We start from the raw sequence: 19457 nt of genomic DNA, 5'->3' as shown, positions 1-19457 counted from the left end.
TGAAGTTGTTTGCAACTCATTTTTTTTAACCTAGTTTTCATTTGGAGTGTAAAGGCTCCTGGCTTTTTCACACCTGCATGGCTCCGAATTATGGGACTCTCAGTAAACTTAGATGCCATGTGTTGGTAGACGGGGCTTCTATTAACAAAGCTTTATTTGTTTTTTTCTATCTGTCTTGCATTCTAGCCAGTTCTATTCTGAATTCATCTCTTGCTTGTAAGACTTGGATGAATGCAGCAAGAATGTGCCTGCATGCTTGCAGTTTCTTTATTGGATTCATTCATTCATTCCATAAGTATTTATTGAAAACCATTCTAAGAGTCAGGCCCTGTGCTAGGTGGGAGGGATACAACGGTGAAACAAAATACAGAGTTCCTGCCCTTATAATTTATAATCTAGTGAGTCCATCTGTTGTCCTTTTTTTAAATGTTGGTGTTTTCTGGAGTTCTGAAGGAACCTTTGCTCTTTTTCCTCTACAATGTCCCCCTGCGTGATTATACCTATTCCCATGACTTCAACTCCTACCTCTATGGTGATGACTTGCAAATTCGTAACTCTAACCCCCTATGTTTCTCCGGACCCGCAGGCCCATATTTCTGTCTTTTGGACATCTCTACCTAGATGTCCCATAGCCACCTCAAACTGAACGCTTTTCTTGGCCATACTTTTCCTTAAGAAATAGGCTCCCCCCACCCCACCTCCCATACTCCCTAACCTGGCTAATACCCCCATCCATCTACCAGGTCTCCTAGGCTGGAAACTTTATCATCCTCCATTCCTTCCTTTCCCTCACTCTCATATTGAGGCAGTCATGCAGTTCTAGTGATTCTCAATAAAATTCTCAGTCCAGACTTACCTCTCTGTTCCTACTGCTTTAGTTCATCTTCCCCTAAGCCTAGACCATTGCCTGGTCCTTTCCTTGCCTCAAAACCACCCCATCTGACCTATCCTTTACTCTGCTACCAGAATTAGCATGCTAAAAAATTACACACCCGTTTAACATCTACAATTTTAGTTGCCTACAAGGTAAAAAACCCAAACTCCTTAGCAGAGCATTTAAGGCCTTGGACCCACGTTATTTCACCAGCTTATCGCTTACTGTATTCCTCAACACACTAGCTGTGAACTTCTTAGAGCTTCCTAAATACGTGCTGTATGCTTTCATGCCTCTGTGCCTTTCCATGTGGAATGCCTTCTGTCCTCACCCTTTCTAGTCCTGCGAACTCCTCTTCCTTCTTCAAGATATAGTTCAAATGGCATCTCCTGTTTGACACCTTCTGCAACTCCTGCAGGCCCAGCAAGTTGCTTCCCTGTGTGCTCCTGTACTTCCTTCATTTCTTTGTTACATCTGTAAATCTAACAAGTACAAAAATTTACAGTCCCACACATCTCAGGTGCGGGACTTGTTTTCTTTATCGTTCTATAACTGAACTTTAGCTTTCATGCGCCCATGTCCACAGATATGGAAAACTCCATCTTGACAGTTCAGGATGAACTCAGTCATTTTCAGAGTTTTCTTAGTCCATTTGGGTTGGTTTTTAAAAAATATTTATTTATTTATTCAGCTGCATCAGGTCTTAGTTGCGGCATGTGGGATCTTTTAGTTGCAGCATGCAAACTCTTAGTTGTGGCATGTGGGATCTAGTTCCCTGACCAGGGATAGAACCCAGGCCCCCTGCATTGGGAGCACGGAGTCTTAGCCGCTGGACCACCAGGGAAGTCCCCATTTGGTGTTTAAACTCAGTTCCTGCAAGGCTTTGCCCTTTCTTCTCCTAATATCCCTGAGATTACTCTAGATGGTGGGACAGGCATTGTGGGGAGGGTGGTCTGGCTTATGGCCCCCCATCTGTCCTCTGCCCCCAGTGTCCTCTGGTAGGTAAACCACCCTGGGCTTTGGTCATTAGCACCTTCCCAGACTTAAATTTCCAATGCCCTTTGCTCTTAGGTAGTGTCTACACAGGCTGCTCTGTTTCTCATGCTGGGGGAAATCCTTCCCAGGCCAGGTCTGTGCCCCTCCTGCAGCACGGGAAACTTTTGAGTGTGCTCATCCTCCAAGCTGAAATGCGGGCTCTTGCGGGGGCTGTCCTCACCTGTTCTGGACACCTTCCCAGCCATTGCTACTTTCCACTCAAGTGCCAGGCTGGCTGAGGGGCTGCACTCAGCGGGGTCGGACAATGGTCCCTTCTGCTGTGGAAGTCCCCCCAGTTTTTCTGAGATTTCTATTATTCTGCTCCATCTTAGCTCCCAGGGCTCTTTCAAGGGAGTGGGGCAGTAAAGTGAGCAAGTTCTCAGAGTCCCCAAGAGTTCTAGTCATGTCCTCTCCGATTCTTCTCTTCCCACCAGGTAGAAGGAAAAACTTGTATCTTTTTTTTTTTAATTAACTTATTTATTTATTTTTGGCTGAGTTGGGTCTTTGTTGCTGCGTGCAGGCTTTCTCTAGTTGCAGCGAGCAGGGGCTACTCTTTGTTGTGGCGCGCAGCCTTCTCATTGCGGTGGCTTCTCTTGTTGCGGAGCACAGGCTCTAGGCGTGCAGACTTCAGTAGTTGTGGCACGTGGGCTCAGTAGTTGTGGCTCGCGGGCTGTAGAGCACAGGCTCAGTAGTTGTGGCTCACGGGCTTAGTTGCTCCGCCACATGTGGGATCTTCCCGGACCAGGGCTCGAACCCGTGTCCCCTGCATTGGCAGGCAGATTCTTAACCACTGCGCCACCACGGAAGCCCAAAACTTTTATCTTGAAGTGAGAAAACTGCTTTAGATATCTTGTATTCTTTCCTCTCTCATATATGGTATAAACTCCATGCTCTAAATCCTTCAGGCTTTTAGCCTTTTGGTTCAAAAAAACTCCTTTTTCTCTCTCAGAAAACCTAACTCTGAAAGCCAGACTTTTATGACTATATTCTCTGCTTGATTAAAAATAATTTTGTCATTTATGTATACATACATGTATATATCATATATATGTATATTCAATTGAGTTTGTTCTAAATTTTATTCTTTTTGCCTCTGAGGTGATAAGTAGCAAGAACTCAATGGGTAGAGGAACAAAGAGCAAGAAGAAACCCCAAAAAAGAAATCTTCGAATTTTATCTCAAAATATTTTCTTGCCACATAAAATTGTACTGTATTTTATCTGTTTACATGTGGGGAGTTCTCTTTGTGAACATGTCTTAGCCACTTTTTTTTTCTTTTAATAAATTTATTTATTTATTTATTTATTTATTTATTTATTTATTTATTTATTTATTTATGGCTGTGTTGGGTCTTCGTTTCTGTGCGAGGGCTTTCTCTAGTTGCGGCGAGTGGGCGCCACTCTTCATCGCGGTGCGCGGGCCTCTCACTATCGTGGCCTCTCTTGTTGCCGAGCACAGGCTCCAGGTGCGCAGGCTCAGTAGTTGTGGCTCATGGGCCCAGTTGCTCCGCGGCATGTGGGATCTTCCCAGACCACGGCTCGAACCCGTGTCCCCTGCACTGGCAGGCAGATTCTCAACCACTGTGCCACCAGGGAAGCCCTCTTAGCCACTTTTGAAGCTCAAGTCCATCATGGTAGCCACTGGCCACATGTGGATATTGAGCACTTAAAATGTGGTTAATCTGAATTGCGATGTGCTGTAAGTATCAAATACATACTGGATTTTAAAGACCACTGCCAAAGAAAAGAATGTAAAATATCTCAGTAATTTTTATGTTGATTACATGTTGAAATGATAACATTTTAGATATAATAGGTAAAAAATATATTATTAATTTTACCTTTTTTAATGCAGCGACTAGAAAATTTAAAATTACATATGTGGCTTCCATTACATTTCTATTTGTTCAGTGCTGCTCTAGAACCTGAAACAGTGTTTGGTTATGTCCCAAGTAAATGTAAAGAAAGAGAGAGGGAAGAATGGAAGGGAAGGAGGGAGAGAGAATATGGCTTCAAAGAAGTTTTCATTTTTTTTCCCCTCTAAGTAGGGGTAGAGAGGGCATTAAGCAGGGATTATTACCTTGAGGACCAGAGTTTGGCCCTCAGCTTCCTGAGAGTTCTTAATATTCCAGAGAAGAGAAGACAGATGACAAGCATTTATATCAGTGTGGAGAATATTCATCTCCAGTGGTTGAAATAGGGCACATCCTCCTTGTATCACAGTATTAAGGATGCCTGATGAATGGAAAACTTCCTGGTGAGCATGGACCTAGATCAAAAGCATGTAGAAATTCTCTGTGGGCTATTTTGCTAGGCTCATGCTTTGGGTGATCACTGCCTATTTCTGTTGGCCCCAGCCTTCATGCTGCTTCTCAGTGGTTCCCTGCACCCCACTGACCTGCTCTGGGACTGGCCCCAAGCCTGATAGCCATTCTCAGTGTCCATGGCCCCACTGATGCCACCCCCAAACCAGGACCTGGCTATGTGTATGGATGCAGAGTTCCCAGGTTACAGGCCACTGTGGGCTGGGGTGTAGGGAGGGGAGAACATGGACCAGAGCCCAGACTGTTCTAGGCTCAGTCCAGCCTTAGGAGTCTTTCTGTGACAGGGTTCATTCAGTAACTGCCTCCGGCTTGGTCTGAAGTCAGGCTGAGGGGTTGGGATGTGATGGGGTCAGCCTCCAACTGTGGCTGAGGTTCAGGGAGCTGGACACACCTTTTCTTTCTCTAATATTCAGCCATGCTCTCTAACAGACGGGCAGGGTTTTAGCGCCCCGCATTGTGTCCAGGCCCAGGACACTTGCTCATACCCAGTAAAGTGACTTTAAGCTGCAGATCTAGAGAGGTTTCTGTTCCTCACTGGGGTGTGTCTCAAGGGCCAGAACTAATGGGGCAGGTGAATGATTACATGGTGTGATTTCATGGACACCAGGGAAGCTGCTAGAACCCTCCAAATGCTCCTTCCATCTGTCTGGTCAATACTGACATCCCTCAGTTAGAGATTCATCTATTTGGATTAGCTTTTGGAACAGGGAAAAATCCCTAGACTAGGCGCCAGTAGATGAGGAACCAAGTCTCATCTTTGCCTCCTCTTTGAGGTTGGTATTACCACAGCTATCCCTGCCCCACAGTAGAGAATATCCCTCTAGTAACCAGATGTCTGTGTCCCCAAAATCCAGCATGTCTCCTCCTGAACAATGTAGCATGCACACTAACGTTACTTCATATGCTCAGCATTCCCCTTATTTTGACATATTTTTCTTGTAATGCTGTCCATGAATTTGGAAGACACTTTGCCTTTCTTACATGCTTTTTTCACTAGCTCTATTCTCAAGAGTTCTAGACATATCCTTATTTGTAGCTTGTAGAAGTCAGGCCACGTTCTAATAGAAACAGAACCTTCCCTACATTATGCTGTCTTTATTAGATGCTCGGCTGGTAAGTTGACTTAAGTCATACTCTCACTGAACCTCAGATTTTTCATGCAATATGGAGATCCTACCCAAATCACATATTAATTGAAGATAATCAATGTAAAAATGCTTTGTATATCATAGACTCCTCTATAAACTCTAATGGTATATTAAGATGTAAGCTATCATTATTTTCGTGATATTAGTGTTAATTTGCCACAAGTGAACAACTTTGGGTGTCTTTGCTACAGACACAGGGACTTGAGAGCAGGAAGTGGTGATTATTTGGAGGACTAGGGAGTGAATACATATTAGTACCCAAATAGGCAATGTGATTTGTCAGATCATAATCATCTTTAATTTTTTTTTCTCTTATCAGAGCCAAAATATGGAGCTGGAATATACTTCACCAAGAACCTCAAAAACATAGCACACCAGATCAAGAAAACATCTGCCACAGATAAGCTGATCTATGTGTTTGAGGCTGAAGTACTCACAGGCTCCTTCTGCAAGGGTCATCAGTTAAATATTGTTCCCCCACCATTGCATCCTGGAGCTGTAGATTGCCATGACAGTGTGGTTGACAATGTTTCCAGCCCTGAAACCTTTGTCGTTTTTAGTGACACACAGGCTGTGCCCCAGTATTTGTGGACTTGCATCCAAGATCATGTACAGGATTACTCAGGACAAATGATGCTCTCTCCACAGCAGCCTTGGAGGAAACTCTCAAGTGGCAGCTCTGTTGATTAACCTCCACATCATTTTAACAACAGGTATGACCTTGCTTTGGAGGAACTAACCAAATAATGACCATCAGTGACTCAAAGAGTGGTTTGAATATGTCAAATAAACTATCATCTTAGTGCCTTCATCTTTGTCTTCCTCTCTTGGGGTTGGGGTGGGTAGATAACAACTAAAACACTCTTAGGACCTCTCCCTCTCCTTCAAGTTGTCCTTTTATCTTCTTTACCATAGGTAATAGCAGAAATGTTTTACATGTAATGAAGAGATTTTCCAGTATATAATCCAATCCTTTTATTTTGTAAAATGATGATAGTGTAACATGTTAAGACGGCAAGATGATTTTAGATTTTCCAGAGGATCTTATAAAGTGCTTTATATATCAAAATAAATCACCTTTGTTCAAGTAACTGGCTCCGCAAATTATGTGTAAAATGAACTTATTTGCAGTGGAAGGACACCAGACAGCCGATATTCTACTGCTACCCCTTTTGGATTCAGCTATTTCAAGTAATGCCACTCAGGCACCATAAGGCTAAATTATTAATTCACCAAATATATCTTGGTCACCAGATGTATGTATTTCAGTCACTTTCTCAGTGCTGGGGATACGATGCTGGACAAGACAAATGTCTTCCTAAAGCTTTCAGCCGAAATAATCAGAAAGGCAGCTATGGACAACTTAACAAGTGTGACTTGGTATAACAACAGAGGAATTACAGATTCTTCGGAAAAATTTAAGGAGGAGAGGGATAAATTAATCTGGGGTTGGGAGGAGGTCCTTTTAAAAAAAAGTGAAACTCAAGTTGAGACCTGAAGAATTTTTAAGATAGGCGAATTAGGGATGCAGCACATTGGGAACAGAGTTGGAAGAGTATTCTGTGCAGAGAGCTCTTAAAAAGGCTGAATCTACTGTGACTGTGGCCATATTTGACTTCCGATTTCTGCAATGTAGTGGCCAGCTAATCTCAGCATGCATATCTTTCCTATTCTGAAATCAATATCTCTTTATACTTCCAAACTTCCCTGACCTTCACATCCTCAACCTCTTGTCTAGAATACTTCCTCCTCCTCATCTTACCTTAGCCAGCATTCTTCATCTTAAAAGAAGCATGTTTATTGTCTCATATGTTACTGCCCTTGAATATGGGCAAGAGGAGTCCCGCCTTGGACTTCCGGTTTGAGAGGGTCTCACTCTCACCTTCCTCTGGCCATGCCCATCTCCACAAGGTGAGGAACGCACAAGATCAAGAGAATGTGTCCATTTGGAACCTGCACACCTCACTTCTAAGCCACCCACTAGGTACCTGGAAACTCTAATTTCCTGCCTACACAGCTCCAAGTCTACTTCCAGGACTCTTCCTTGGGTCTCTCTCCCAAGGGTAGACTATGCCACAGTCTGCATCAAGAATGGCCATGGGGTGACTGTTTTCAGGGATGGAGCTTGGACATGAGGGCTGAGGTGTTCACACGCCTGTGCATGAGGCTGTGGTACAGAGCTGAGGGTGAGAGGACTGATTTGAAAAATCTAGCATATGTTTAATAGAGATGTCAAAAGATAATGGAGGAGAGGCAGTGTTCACAAGGATAAGAAAAGAAACAACGCATACCAAGAAACATAATGAAACTGTAGGCCACGAAAGAGGTGATCTTAAAAGCAGGCAGAGGGAACAGTCAAGCTATCTACAAAAGAATGACAATTAGACTGACAACATATTTCTTGTTGTAGGCAGTATAATGTCCTCCCTCTGCTCATTGCAAAGATGTCCACACCTTAACCTCCTGAATCTGCAAATATATTACCTCACAAGGCAAAAGGCATTTTGCAGATGTGATTAAAGTTACCCTTCAGGGTCAGGGGAAGGGATAGTTAGGGAGTTTGGGATCGACATATACACACTGCTATATTTAAGATGGATAACCAACAAGGACGTACTGTATAGCACAGGGAACTCTGCTCAATGTTATGTGGCAGCTTGGATGGGAGGGGAGTTTGGGGGGAGAATGGATACATGTATATGTATGGCTGAGTCACTTTGCTGTGCACCTGAAACTATCACAACATTGTTAATTGGCTATACCTCAATATAAAATAAAAAGTTAAAAAAAAAATAAAGTTACCCTTCAGATGGGAAGATTAACCAGGATTATCCAGGTGGGCCCAATTTAATCACATAAGAGATGGCAGCATGAGAAAAATTTGATGCCCTGTGCTTGTTCTGAGATGCAAGGACCAGTGAGAAGCTTCAAGGAGCTAAGGGTGGCCTCTAGCTGACAACCAGTGAAGAAGGTGAGAACTCAGTTCTTTAACTGCATGGAACTGAATTCTGCCAACACCTGGAGTGAACAAGGAAATGGACTCAAAAGCTTCCAGAAAGGAGTGAAGCCTGCCAACACTTTGATTTTAGCCCAGTGAGACCTATGCCTGACTTCTGACCTATAGAAGTGTGAGACAGTATAGTTGTGCTTTTTAAGTCACTAAAGTTGTGGTAATTCGTTATGGCAGTAATAGAAAACTAATACTGAAGCCTGAAGGCATTTGCATAATATATTCAAAGGGCTGAGAAAAATGAACTGCTAACCTAGAATTCTGTAATTAGCTAAGCTTTTATTTTGCCTTAATTCTTGAATAAAGACACTCTCAGACCACTGAAGACTGAATTTACCAACAAAAGATAAACTCTTACATAAGGAATTTAAAATTTAAAGGATATAATTCAGGGAGGAGGGAAAAAACAAAGAAAAATCTAAGCTTCAAGAAGGCATGGTAAACAAAAAAATGGTAAATGTGTAAATGGTAAACAATCACTGTCTTTATAAACAACTAATAATTTGTGGAATAAAATAAGACTGAAATAAAATACTGAAAAAATGAACCATGTAAAATGTTGGATTAATGAATATAGTTAAATAGTTAAAGGGATTTAAAGTCCTTGTGTCATTCAAGAGATTAGCATTATTAAGGGCAGCCACTAAAAGAAGAGAAGTAAAGTACCTAACTTCTAAATAGTAGACCAAAAATTTTTAAATTAAAAAAAAAAAAGAATTAAAAAATCCAAAAAAGGCAAATCAGGGAAGACGGAAAAAAAGAATCAGAGGGAAAAAAAGTGAGGCAACACAAAATGGAAGAAATAGTTCCAAATACGTAAGTGATCATAATATGTGTAATTTGAACTAAACTTGCTAGTTAAGTCACAGATAGATTGGATTTTAAAAATCCAACTACAGAGCACCTAAATACATAAAGCAAATACTAACAGACATAAAGGGAGAAATTGGCAGTAGTACAATAATAGTAGGGGACTTTTAACACCCTACTTACATCACTGGACAGATCATCCAGACAGAAAATCAATAAGGAAACATTGGCCTTAATTGGCACATTAGACAAGATGGAATTAATAGATATATATAGAACATTCCATCCAAAAGCAGCAGACTATACATTCTTTTCAAGTGTACATGGAACATTCTCCAGGATAGATCATGTGCTAGGCCATGAAACAAGTCTCAGTAAATTTAAGAAGATTGAAATCATACTGAGCACCTTTTCCAACCAAAATGGTATGAGACTAGAAGTCAATTACAAGGAAAAAACTGCCAAAAACACAAACATTTCGAGGCTAAATAATAGGCTACTAAACAACCAATAGGTCACTGAAGAAATCAAAGAGGAAATTTTAAAATGCCTGGAGACAAATGAAATTGAAAACAATGATCCAAAATCAATGGGACACAGCAAAAGCAGTTCTAAAAGGGAAGTTTATAGTGATACAAGCCTACCTCAGTAAACAAGAAAAATCTCAAACAATCTAAACTTACACCTAAAGGAATTAGAAAAATAAGAACAAACAGATCCCAAAGTTTAACCTTAAGTTAAAGAATGTTATTAGGGATAAATGACTACTCAATAACAAAAGATTCAGTTAACTGGGAATAGATATAATGATAGGCATATAATGATGGTAATTGAGGTAATAACATAGCCTCACACTATATAAAGCAAAAACTGACAGAATTACTGGCAAAACTGACAAATCCACTATCTTAGAGATTTAACACAGCTCTCTCAGGACCTAGTAGACACTCAGTTAAAAAAATTAGCAAGACTATAGAAGATTTGAAGAACACAGTTTTAACCTAATGAACATATACAGAACCCTCCACCCAGCAATTAGAGAATATATATTCTTCTCAAGTATACACAGAACAGTTATACATATTGACCATATTCTAAGTTCAACAGTTTTAAGATATTCTCTATTGGACTGTGTTCTCTGACCATCATCCATCATGTAATTAACTTAGAAATCAATAAAAAAAACACAATAGCTTAAAAATAAATACATTTGGAAATAAGATATACACTTCAAAATAACATCTCATGGGTCATGAAAACTTAACAGAAATTGGAAAATATTTAGAACTGAATGTTAATGAAAATATTACTAATACAATTTTTGACATAAAACTAAAATAGTACTTAAGTTATAGAACCTTAAAGCTTATATTAAGAAAATCTACAGGCAGAAATTAATCAGTTAAGTAACCAATTTAAGGTAAGAAAAGAAAATCAGGGGCTTCCCTCATGGCGCAGTGGTTAAGAATCCGCCTGCCAATGCAGGGGACATGGGTTTGAGCCCTGGTCTGGGAAGACCCCACATGCAGCGGAGCAACTAAGCCCATGCGCCACAACTACTGAGCCTGCGTGCCACGACTACTGAAGCCCGTGTGCCTAGAGCCTGTGCTCTGCAACAAGAGAAGCCTCGACAATGAGAAGCCTGCGCACCGCAACAAAGAGTAGCCCCTGCTCGCCGCAACTAGAGAAAGCCCACATGCAGCAACGAAGACCCAACACAGCCAAAAATAAATAAATAAAATAAATAAATTTTTTAAAAATTAAAAAAAAGAAAATCAAAATAAACTTGAATAAAAACAGAAAATAATTAAATAAAAACAAAAACATACAACAGAGAAAAGTAATAAAGTCAATAGCAGTTTCTTTGCAAAAATTTTAAAAAATAGACAAAACAATTTAATGCTAATACATTGAAAATTTAGACAAAATATAGATTTTCTTAGAAAAAACAACTTACCAAAATTGACTGAAGAACTAGAAATCCTGAATTTTCTAATATCTATTAAATAAGCTAAATTAGTAATTAAAATTTTTCCTAACAAGTAAACAAGTAAATACAACAGGCTAAGATGATTTAACTAGTGAGTTCTCCCAAATCTTCAAAGAACACATAATTCCAATCTTCTGGAATTATAAACATAAAATCTTCTGGAGAACAGAAATAGGGAACCCTCCCCAACAAATTTTTCAGAGCTAGTTTTACTTTGATACCAAAAATAGACAACAGTACAAGATAGGAAAAGTACAGACTGATTCATTTATGTTAATAGATGCACAAATTCTAATCAAAGTATTAATAAATGTAATTCAGCTCTGTGTAAATAAATCATGGTCAAGTTGGGTTTATCTCAGAAATGCAAAGAGACTTTAACTTCAGAAAACCTAAAATGTAACTTACCATATAAATATATTAAAGGGTATGCTCATTTCAATATATAGAGAGAAATCATTTGGTAAAGAACTCATAAAAGGATATCTACCAAAAACCTAGAGCAAGGATCGTATTTCATGGTAAAACATTAGAGTGATTCCCTACAAAATCAGGAATGAGACACTGGATGCTTCCTATCACCACACCTTCAGCAGTGTATTAGAGCTCCTGTCAAACACATTAAAGAACAAACAAAAAACATTAAAAATGGAGAAACAAAAATGTCATTATATCACAGAAAATATGATTGTCTATAGAAAATCCAAGAAAATCTGGAGACAAATTATTAGGATTAGTAAAAGCACTCTGCAAGATTCTAAATAGAAATTTATATAAATCAATTTCATTTTTTATGCATGAAAAACAATAAATGTAAAGGCTTTTTTTTTAAACCAATATAATAGCAACAGCAAAAAAATAAGGTAACTAGAATTAAATTTAACAAAAGATGTACAAAAACTTCCTGAAAAAAATTACAAAACATCATTGAAAGGCATTAGAGAAGACCTAAATAACTGGAGAGATATACTATATCCTCACTGAGAGGAAGACAATATACTAGCAATGTCTGTTCTCCAAAAATTAATCTTATCAATTCAATATAGTTTCAATCAAAATCAGAGGAGATTTTCTTAATAGAAACTGATGGAGTAATTATAAAACATATCAAACAAAAAGGCCCAAGAAGAACCAAAGCAATTTAAAGAAGAAAAACAAAGTGGAGGTGACTTGACCTACAACATATTATGACTTATTATACAATTACAGTAATTAAGATGTGTTATTGGGGTAGGGATAGACAAACAGACCAACTGAATAGAAAGCTCCAAAACAGACTTGTGCCTATATGGAAACCTGAGAATATATGTATCTCGAATATATATATCAAATATATATGTATTGAATAACCCCCAAAATACATAAATTTATATAATACATTTATATATTTGTATAGTCGTGATATATATCTCTCAAGTTTATATATACTATATAAATTTTATAAATATATAAAAAATTCTGCAAATTTCTGACGCACTTTTTCACATTGCAGGTTTTACGGTGTCAATACTTTCATGATACATTAAAATATTTTCAGTAAATATTTGCAATTAGAAGCTAAGTACCATTTAGAAATCAGAATTTATGTGATAAAGAATACAATTGATTTCTTATTCAAGTTTCCATGTTCAAGTCTAAACTATTTGTTTCTTGCATTTTTGCTCACTGGTTCTTTTTATTTTCTGAGTATCATGTGACTATATGCATACTTTTCTCAATATGGAGCCCTGAGTGTGTATATATATATGAATGACAGAGGTAAAATTGCAGATCACTGGGAAAACAATGGACCAACCTCAGTAAGTGGTCTTGGACAACTGATTAAGGAAATGGAAAACAGCACATTAGGATCATGGCCTAGGGAGGGTTCCCTAGATGCAGAGCCTGAGATGGGGATTCTTGTTCAAGTGACTTATTGGGAGAGTGCTCTCAGGAATGTGGGAATAAAAGAGACAGTCTAAGGCAGGGGGAAAAGCTAGTAAGAGTGCTGTCTCAGTTGAAGACTAGCTTCAGTCTGATTACATGGGGAGGCTCTAGAGCACACATAGTACCATTAGAGTAAGTCGCACACTGTAGCAATGGTTGGCCTTTTTTTACTCTGATGTCAGTTATTGGCTGAGGTTTGTCCTTGGGGAAAGGAGTGGGAGCCTTCTAGCAAGCTGGCTCTTGTTAGCCCTGCAATTCTTCAGAGAAGGGGGCAGCTGAAAGTTATCAGGCAGCACTCACAGCAGGTAGGGGAATGGGTGTACTGGCCAGATGAATGGAATACATTTGGCCAGTACAGGTGGGAAAGAGGGACAAACTGTTCTGATTTGCTTGACCTTCTGGGTTTTAGCACTGAAATTCCTACATCCTGGGAAACCTCCCAGGACACACAAAAAAATCCTGATCTTTTATGATGGGTGTGGGAAGTTGGGGGAAAAGTACAAAACCATACATCCCCAAAAATAGAGGCTGAAAGCAACACTGCTTATTGTGTCAAATGGATACAGCACAGATTATTCGACTTCTATAGTCTCTGTCATTGTTTTTTTTCCCCTGTTCACTGATATTGGTAACCATGATTTGCAGTTCACAGTAATGATCATCCATTGTTGCATCATTCTGAGGGATGCGACCAAAGTGTGCAGTTTAAGTGCATTGTAATCATAAACATTAGCAATACATCTTTGGCTTTGCCTATGGACTAACCATTGTGCCTCATACAAGTTAAATATTTTAACATTATGAGAGTGATGATCATGTTTTATAAGAGAGTGATTATAATACCAGCAACAGCATGATGACATCACTGAAAGAAAGCTCAACGACTGTGTAATATTAATTACATATGGAAGGACAATGTAACTGATTATGAAGGTAAATAACAAAAACAGAGCATACTGTGCAATATGCAGAAAAGAGTTTGGGATGGGTATGGCGGAGAAGGGGACGTAAAAGCACATATGGAGACTGAAATTTACAAGTCCAGGATGAGACAGACGAGTACTTCAAAATCAATCAAAAGTTTGTTTAATTTCTCCCAAAGACACCAATGCTCAGTTGAAAATAGTGGCTGCTGAATTATCTTGGGCGTATCACATGAACCAATATGCATTATTGTATCGTGCCTTTCATTGCTCTACGGAACGGAGTAAGGTTTTATTTCCTGATTCAGAAAATGTCTCCCCTAGCTCTTAAGGTAATTTGACTTGAAAAATGGAGTTTCAAATTGACTTCTTGATGTCTAAGACTTTAATGAAACCACAAACACATAAAACAAAGTGTGTTATATCTGTCCAAAGACAAAGTAGACTTGGCTTATTTATTTGCTTTCAGGGCAAATGTTAATTTTGACAAATTCTATTCACTCTCTAAACTTCTTACCAAAGAAAATGAAACGATCTCATCGGCTAAACATCTTGTACAGAACACTGTTTAAAGAGGGGTGTGGTTTGCTTACCTGCGATACGGAAGTTTTCATAATGAAAGTGTTTGGGCATTTCAGTTTCCTCAAAATGTGCGGAAGCATTTAACGACATTTTTGACTATAGAAATGGCAGGAGACAGCTTCCTTAAACATGTACCTACAAGATGGCGATCATTGTTGCCAGCCATAGAAAAGACGTTATAATGTCAGCCTGCCATAAAATCATATTTTCAAAGCGTGGAACAACAAGAATGTCCTGCTCCAATTTGGAAATACATTGAGGATGAGAACGGAGAGAAGAATTACAGTGAAACAGAAATAAACATGCTGGTTCTCCAAAAGTGTCTGATAATCCTTGAAGAGGTCGTAAGAAGTCTAGAAAAGGATGAACCATCTGAATCTCAATTATTCAATGTTATATGCAGGTTGCGACAAAAACTTCAAACAGAAAAAAAAAGACTAATTTTTGGAAATAAGACTGTTTCAGAACTTAAAAAAAAATGTCCCTAGAAAAAAGTAACCAAATTAAACAGGACTTTCTGAATTTCTTCACTAAAACTGTAAATTTATTTGGAATCTAACTTCAATTTCACAAGTTCAAATTACCTCTATGCTTTAAAACCATTTTTGCTGGGGAAGAGAGGTTTAACTTATGGTAACATACAATGTGCTTCAGAATGTTTTAAAAACAATGGGCATTTTAGATACAGAAATGGTTAATTTATATATGCAAAGGACCTGATTGACAAACAGTTGGTTTACCAAAGCAAGTCTGTAGATACAAAATGGGTGGACATTTTGGAGAACCAGAAACAAATTCCTACAAGTTTAAAAACCTGCTGCACTAGTAATTAAAATCCTAACTATTCGATGCTCAAACACTTTTGTTCAGGGAATGTTTAGCTTGATGTCATCTGTGCCAACAACAAGAATCAGTGCAATGCAGGCTGAGGAACAGAGCTGCAAGTCAAAACTAATTTTATATTTGGCTGTATTTGGTTTTACCATTACATAAAAGAAAAGATGTCCTAAAGGCTCCAGGCAGTTCAGAGAAATATTGATGAAAAAGGAAACAAAAAGAATAAAAAATATCCCACTGTATCATGGGACAGAAACACATCATTTTTTAAAACTGTAATAGGAGTAATATCTGTTTAACTAGTTCTACTGTATTTATACTCTCCTTCATAAAATTCCTAATTTATGTATCTTAATATACAGATAGAATATAGAATAATATAGCCCTACAAAATTTGAATATGTGATAAAGAGTTTAAGAAAGAGTTAAAATAAGTTGCTGAACCAGAGGACAGAAAGAAACATAAAAATATTATGCTGTATAGCACAGGGAGATCAGCTCGGTGCTTTGTGACCACCTAGAGGGGTGGGATAGGGAGAGTGGGAGGGAGACGCAAGAGGGAGGAGATATGGGGATGTATGTATATGTATAGCTGATTCACTTTGTTATATACAGAAACTAACACACCATTGTAAAGCAATTATACTCCAATAAAGATGTTTAAATATATATATATATATTATGCTATAAAAGGTTGTATTTTTCTCACAAATTATTTTCTTAATTAGTCCTTCTATTAATTATTAGTTGCCACTTTTAATGAGTCCTATTGCTATTTTAAGTAATAGCATTTATGCAACAGAAAAAAATACAAGGGAATATATCATTGCAAGTAAAAACTTATTTTTCGTGTTTTTATGTTAATATATGTGTCTAATTATTATGTATTTTCACACCCATCCATTTGGCAAAAATAAAAAAGACATTTCCAAATGTTAGCAAGGTTGTTTAGAAAAGAAAACCTTATCAGTTGCTTGTGGAGCATAAGCATAAGTGGTTGTGGGCACAACCACTTTGTGAAATAATCTGGCAATATCTAGTATATTACTTTTCCATCGCTGTGGAACAAACTACCAGAAACCTAGTGTCTTAAAACACAGTTATTATCTCACAGTTTCTGTGGGCCAGGATTACGGGCACAGCTGAGCTGGTTCCTCTGCTCAGGGTCTCACAAAGCTGCAATCAAGGTGTAAGTCACGTTGTCTTCTCATCTGGAGGCTTGCCTGGGGAAGAATCCACTTCCAAGCCGTCTCAGGTTGTTGGCAGAATTCATTTCCTTGTGGTTGTAGGGCTGAGGGCCCTGGCTTCTTACTGGCTGTCAGCTGGAGGCTGCACCCAGGTGCTAGAAACCATCTGCAGTTCCCTGCCACGTGGCCCTCTCCATAGGCAGTTCTCAACATGAAAGCTCGCTTCTTCAAGGCCAGCAGGAGAGTGTCTAGCTCCGGTCTGCTAAGACAGAGACTTATAGTGAAATGTAATCATCCTTGCCATATTCTATTGGCCAGAAGTAAGTCAAAGCTCCCACCCACACTCAAGGGGTAGGGATTATACAGGGTAACAGCAAGGGGCAAAGATCATGGGGGCCATCTGAGAATTCTGCCTATCACATCTCGTAAGGTTAAAGATGCAATGTCTTAGGATCTAGCAGTTTCCCTGTACACACAAAGATACGTACAAGAACGTTCACAGCAGTGTTGTTTGTAATAGCAAAACTACTGTTCTGTAATTTAAAATTTAAAAAAAAATTTAATACAAAAAGATATAGTCAGAGAGACATTAGCTAACAAAACACCATGTATGGTATGATAACATTTTTGTAAAAGTAACACATATATAGGAATTCTGCTTCAGCAATGGGCTACTGTTGTTGTCTTGAACAAATCCTCCCACCACAGAGAATAGCTGGACAAAATATAGAAAACATTAAGGCACTGAAGAGCTACCACAGCAGTGAGAATCTGTGGGTCCAAGATCTGGAAGAAAAGAAAGGGAACCCGTGAGAGGTGAGCCTGATGTTTGCTGTTACTTTTCCACTTGAAGTGATTGCTAATTCTGAAAGCAGTGGCTGAAAAACTGAGTAGAGCTTTTGACTGTCTCATGGGGCTGAAGAGGTTGGGTCAAGGAAGAGAGGCCCTAGTAAACACCCCAGACTTTTGGTCCAGACCCTCACGGGATACCCTAACTAGGAGTAAGGGTGAACTGGAAAGAAACTAGTTTTCACAAACACTGAAGTCCAGCTCTGAATAATATTAGCTCCTGATTGGAATAAAGTGATCTGTCCTCAGCTTAGCTGCGGTCACGCACACTTGCCTCCAAGTCTCTCCCTTAGAACACATTCCCTTTCCCCAGTGCCCTTGCTCAAACTCAGCTCATCCTAGAAAAGGCACCGTTAGTGGGGAATACTGACGTGGCAGAAAGAGATCCAGAACAAATGAACATCGCATAGCCTAGGATTCAGGCAGTGAGGTCCTCTCTCCCACACTTATGTTATAGAGCTACCCCATTTCTTTCACCTTGCTTCTCCGTGGGTGTTTAGATTGATTTGATAAACCTGGTCGCATGTGAGACATTGTATTCTGTGACCTCTGCTTGTCTGGCTTCAGTCTTTCTTCTTTTGAAGCCACTGCTCAAAAAGAATTCGATTAAGCTCAAAGAGAATTCCATCAGATTTAACAGTAACAACTATTTGTCCCAAATTTTCGTTTGAGAGCATTTATTGAGAGTAAAGCAAGCATTTGTGTTTCATTTAATTTCTTAATGATTTTTGATACTGCTTATATACATTATCAGGCAAAGGGGACGGGAGAGAACTAAAAAAGGAAATACCCAGAAGTTTCTCAAACATGCTGCATGTGAATGCCTTAGACATGAAGCGGTGACTTTAACTCTTTTTTAGTAATCCCTCAGGCTTCATTCATTCCATTATTTATTCAGTAAACGTGTATTAGGTAACAACCCTGTCAGAGGCTATAGACAGAGGTGAGCAAGGATCGATCCGCCCTGGAAGAGCTTCGAAGACAAGTTTGTAAACATAACTTTTCAATTCAGCCTAAGAAGTACCGTTTCATTGTCACTCCAGCATGACTCTCTAACCTTTGCCACTAACTGCGAACCTTGTCAACCGGACCTCCTTCCCGACTCCAGACTCTCCACTGGTTCCCCGATAACCGCTAGCGCTTCGCGAGAAGGACGGTTGGAAGACTACACCTCCCGGCAGCCTCTGCAGCAGGGTGGTGGAGAGGCGCGCGCAGGCGCGCGGGCCGGCCCCCGCGCGCAGGCGTACTGCGAACGCCGGCTGAGCTGGGTCTCGCTGTGCTGGGTGCGCGGCGGTGTCGGCGAGTGAGGCCTGGTGAGCACCGCCGAGGCGCGAGCTGGGTCTTCGAGGTTGTGTGCGGGAGAGGCACGGCAGGCGAGCGAGCGAGCCAGAGGCTCACCCCAGCAGTGGCACCGGGATCGGCTGCCTTGAGCTTGGTGAGTGCGGGGCCCCGGCGGCCCCCGGCCCCTCCCCCTCCCGCCGGGGGATCCGGTGGATCCGGTTGTGTGCGGGGGAGGCCCCGCGGTGAGGGCGGGCCGCTGGCCGTGCTCGAGCTCGGGTTCCTGGGCCTGGGCGCTAGCTGCGCGTCCGTGCGTCACGGGCCAGGCAGTCCCAACGGCCGCGCGGCCGGCGGAGAGGAGGGTGGGGGTGGGGAGCACTGGTTCGCCATCGGGAACGCCGGTGGAGGCGAGGCGAGGCGAGGCGGGGCGGGGCGGCGCGGCAGCGGGGCTGGAAGCAGCGTCGGGGACTGCGGGGCGCCGAGGCAGCGGGGCGGAGAGGAGGGAGTGCGGAGCCAGCGCCGCGGCCCGGCGCGAGCGAGCCGGGGGTGTGGGTGGGCCGCGCAGAGTGCGGCGACTGAGGCAGGAAAGAGCAAGGGGTAGGGGGCGTGTAAAAATCCTAACCGAGGCCGGAGGGGACCGTCTCGGGAATTCATAAGTTACAGCCCGAGCCGGAGCCGGTGGTTT

General features: G+C 40.6%; 2 protein-coding genes across 3 annotated transcripts in view; both read left to right on the top strand.

Moving 5' to 3' along the window:
• Positions 1-6412, top strand: part of PARP9 (poly(ADP-ribose) polymerase family member 9) — a 31660-nt gene extending 25248 nt beyond the window's left edge. Inside the window, exon 11 of one of the 2 annotated variants that reach the window (XM_061193163.1) lies at positions 5700-6412. In XM_061193163.1, the coding sequence (XP_061049146.1) occupies positions 5700-6070 (371 nt within the window). In that variant the 3' untranslated portion in view covers positions 6071-6412. The remainder of the gene's footprint in view (positions 1-5699) is intronic. The other variant, XM_061193164.1, reaches the window with a different exon arrangement.
• A 12336-nt stretch (positions 6413-18748) lies between these two features.
• Positions 18749-19457, top strand: part of KPNA1 (karyopherin subunit alpha 1) — a 73806-nt gene continuing 73097 nt past the window's right edge. The window contains exon 1 of the mRNA XM_061194250.1: positions 18749-18929. The gene's annotated coding sequence lies outside the window, so the exon portion shown is untranslated. The remainder of the gene's footprint in view (positions 18930-19457) is intronic.

The sequence above is a fragment of the Eubalaena glacialis genome, chromosome 6, assembly GCF_028564815.1.
Source record: "Eubalaena glacialis isolate mEubGla1 chromosome 6, mEubGla1.1.hap2.+ XY, whole genome shotgun sequence".
Taxonomy (NCBI): Eukaryota; Metazoa; Chordata; class Mammalia; order Artiodactyla; family Balaenidae; genus Eubalaena; species Eubalaena glacialis.
This window is presented reverse-complemented; position numbering and strand designations above follow the sequence as displayed.